We start from the raw sequence: 1818 nt of genomic DNA on the forward strand, positions 1-1818 counted from the left end.
AACACCGGGAACAGCGCGTTCCCAGTGCCCGGGAGGGGCCCGAGCCTCGCACGGACACGGCCGGCACGGGGGGGGCGGAGCGGGCAGCACGAGCGACAGAGGAGCGCAGGGATGGCAGCATGGGGGGCTCCACAACATCCCCTCCTGCCCCCTGATCATCGGACTCTCCCTGGCTTGGAGTGAGGATTTCCAAGCTGGCTGCTGGTGCATCACGCCGCAGGGAAGGACTGCGTGTTGTATGGGATTTCACATGCCTTCTGTACCCTGTGTGAAATCAAAGAGAGGAGAAACATTGCACCAGACTCTGTACTTAAGCCCCAGGGCTTGTTCCAGGTGTTTCTGTGCTTGTCTGTCCCTTAATAAATCCAAAACTCCCTCCCTACAAGTCATGAACCATGTTTGTGCACACAGCTCTGCTCTGTGTCCCTGGGTGTCATGGGCTGCCCTTCCCTTCCGCAAGCTGCCAGTCCTGCCCAGCACTTGGTGGGTGCTCCTGCCCCTCTGTGCTGATGCCTGAGGAGCATCCCTGCTCCTGTCTCCTCAACCTGCTTCAGAGGCCCTGGGAGCATCCCTACCTGTGAACCTCACCTGCTTGGTAGCCCTTCCTCACACTACCAGCCCAGCTTTTCCCCTCCCAGCACTGCTGATACTCTCATCCCCTTTGTTTTATTCAATTTGAGTGGTTTTTGAGAGGGGGGTCAAGTACGACTCATTTTGAATGGATGGGGGAGAGTGAAAAATTACTTTGGCTGAGCAGCAGGAAAAACTTTCTCCTGGATTTCAGTGTGCAGGTATGAGGAACATGGGGAATGGGGCTCCACAGTGCTTGGCAGGGTAGTGCTGCAGAGGGACAGAACTGCTTTAATGCCCCGTGTTCACGCAAGTGCTCTGCAGCCCCGTGCAGGTGACAGCACAGAGAGACAGGACAGTGTGAAGGTCATCTGCAGCCACTGCTGGCCCTGCAGCTATTGATTTGGAACTTGCCCCGTTCATGCTAACCTTGGCAGTGCCAGCTCGACCCTTATCAGTGCTGATAAACCCCACCACTACCTCCTGTCCCACCCTGGTGGTCTCACAGTGTGAGGTGTTGTGGTGACAGAGCTTTGCTGCAGCTCTGACCGTGCACCAGTTGTTCTGCTGCTGTGATGCTCTAAGTCCAGGACACCTCTCTCCTATTTTTGCACAGAGACTGCAGCCACACCAACTCTTTTAACCCCGGGAGGGTGCCTACCCTTGCTGAGTGTTTTGGGTGAGGAAGGATGCGACGACGGCTGCAAACCCTTTTCCAAAGGAAATTTAAAATCAGCCTCCTCTTTCTTCTGCTCGTGGCCCTCGTGGTGCACCTGGTGATGGATTTCACAGCCCTCAGGCCCTGTGGCTGTGATAGGAAAGCACCAAAAGCTGCAGGTGTCCCATCAGGCAGCCCCATGCTGACTGGCCTCAAAAAGATGAGCCTGCGGATCCTTCAGGATTTCAGTGGCAGCAACGGCTCCTTGGAGAAGAGCTCCCAGCCACAAGGAGCAGGACTGCATGCAAAGGCTGGAGAGATTGGCGCTCGGCGCCAGCACGGAGAGGGAAATGCAGGGCAGACCAAGGGATCAAAGCTGGCGGCACTCTTTGAGCATCCTCTTTACAACATACCAATCCCAGAGGTGACAGAAAAAGACAAGCTGTTTGTCGTCAACCCCGCGGAGAAGTTCAGCCTGCACAGCAGTGGGAGTGACGAATGGTGAGGAGCAAGCTCAACCCTAGCTTGCTTTTGTGGGACTCGTGGGGTTGAGGGAACAAGCAGCTGGGACCAAACAAGTAGTTTCCCTA

At 55.8% G+C, this 1818-nt stretch overlaps 1 protein-coding gene across 1 annotated transcript in view; it reads left to right on the forward strand.

Annotated features, from left to right (window-relative positions):
• Positions 1-1427: 1427 nt before the first annotated feature.
• Positions 1428-1818, forward strand: part of LOC103810447 (extracellular serine/threonine protein kinase FAM20C-like) — a gene marked incomplete at its 3' end in the record, with an annotated part of 4559 nt that continues 4168 nt past the window's right edge. Inside the window, exon 1 of the mRNA XM_009083343.1 lies at positions 1428-1729. Within this exon, the coding sequence (XP_009081591.1) occupies positions 1428-1729 (302 nt within the window). The remainder of the gene's footprint in view (positions 1730-1818) is intronic.

This window comes from Acanthisitta chloris, unplaced genomic scaffold (genome assembly GCF_000695815.1).
Source record: "Acanthisitta chloris isolate BGI_N310 unplaced genomic scaffold, ASM69581v1 scaffold931, whole genome shotgun sequence".
In the NCBI taxonomy this organism is placed as follows: domain Eukaryota; kingdom Metazoa; phylum Chordata; class Aves; order Passeriformes; family Acanthisittidae; genus Acanthisitta; species Acanthisitta chloris.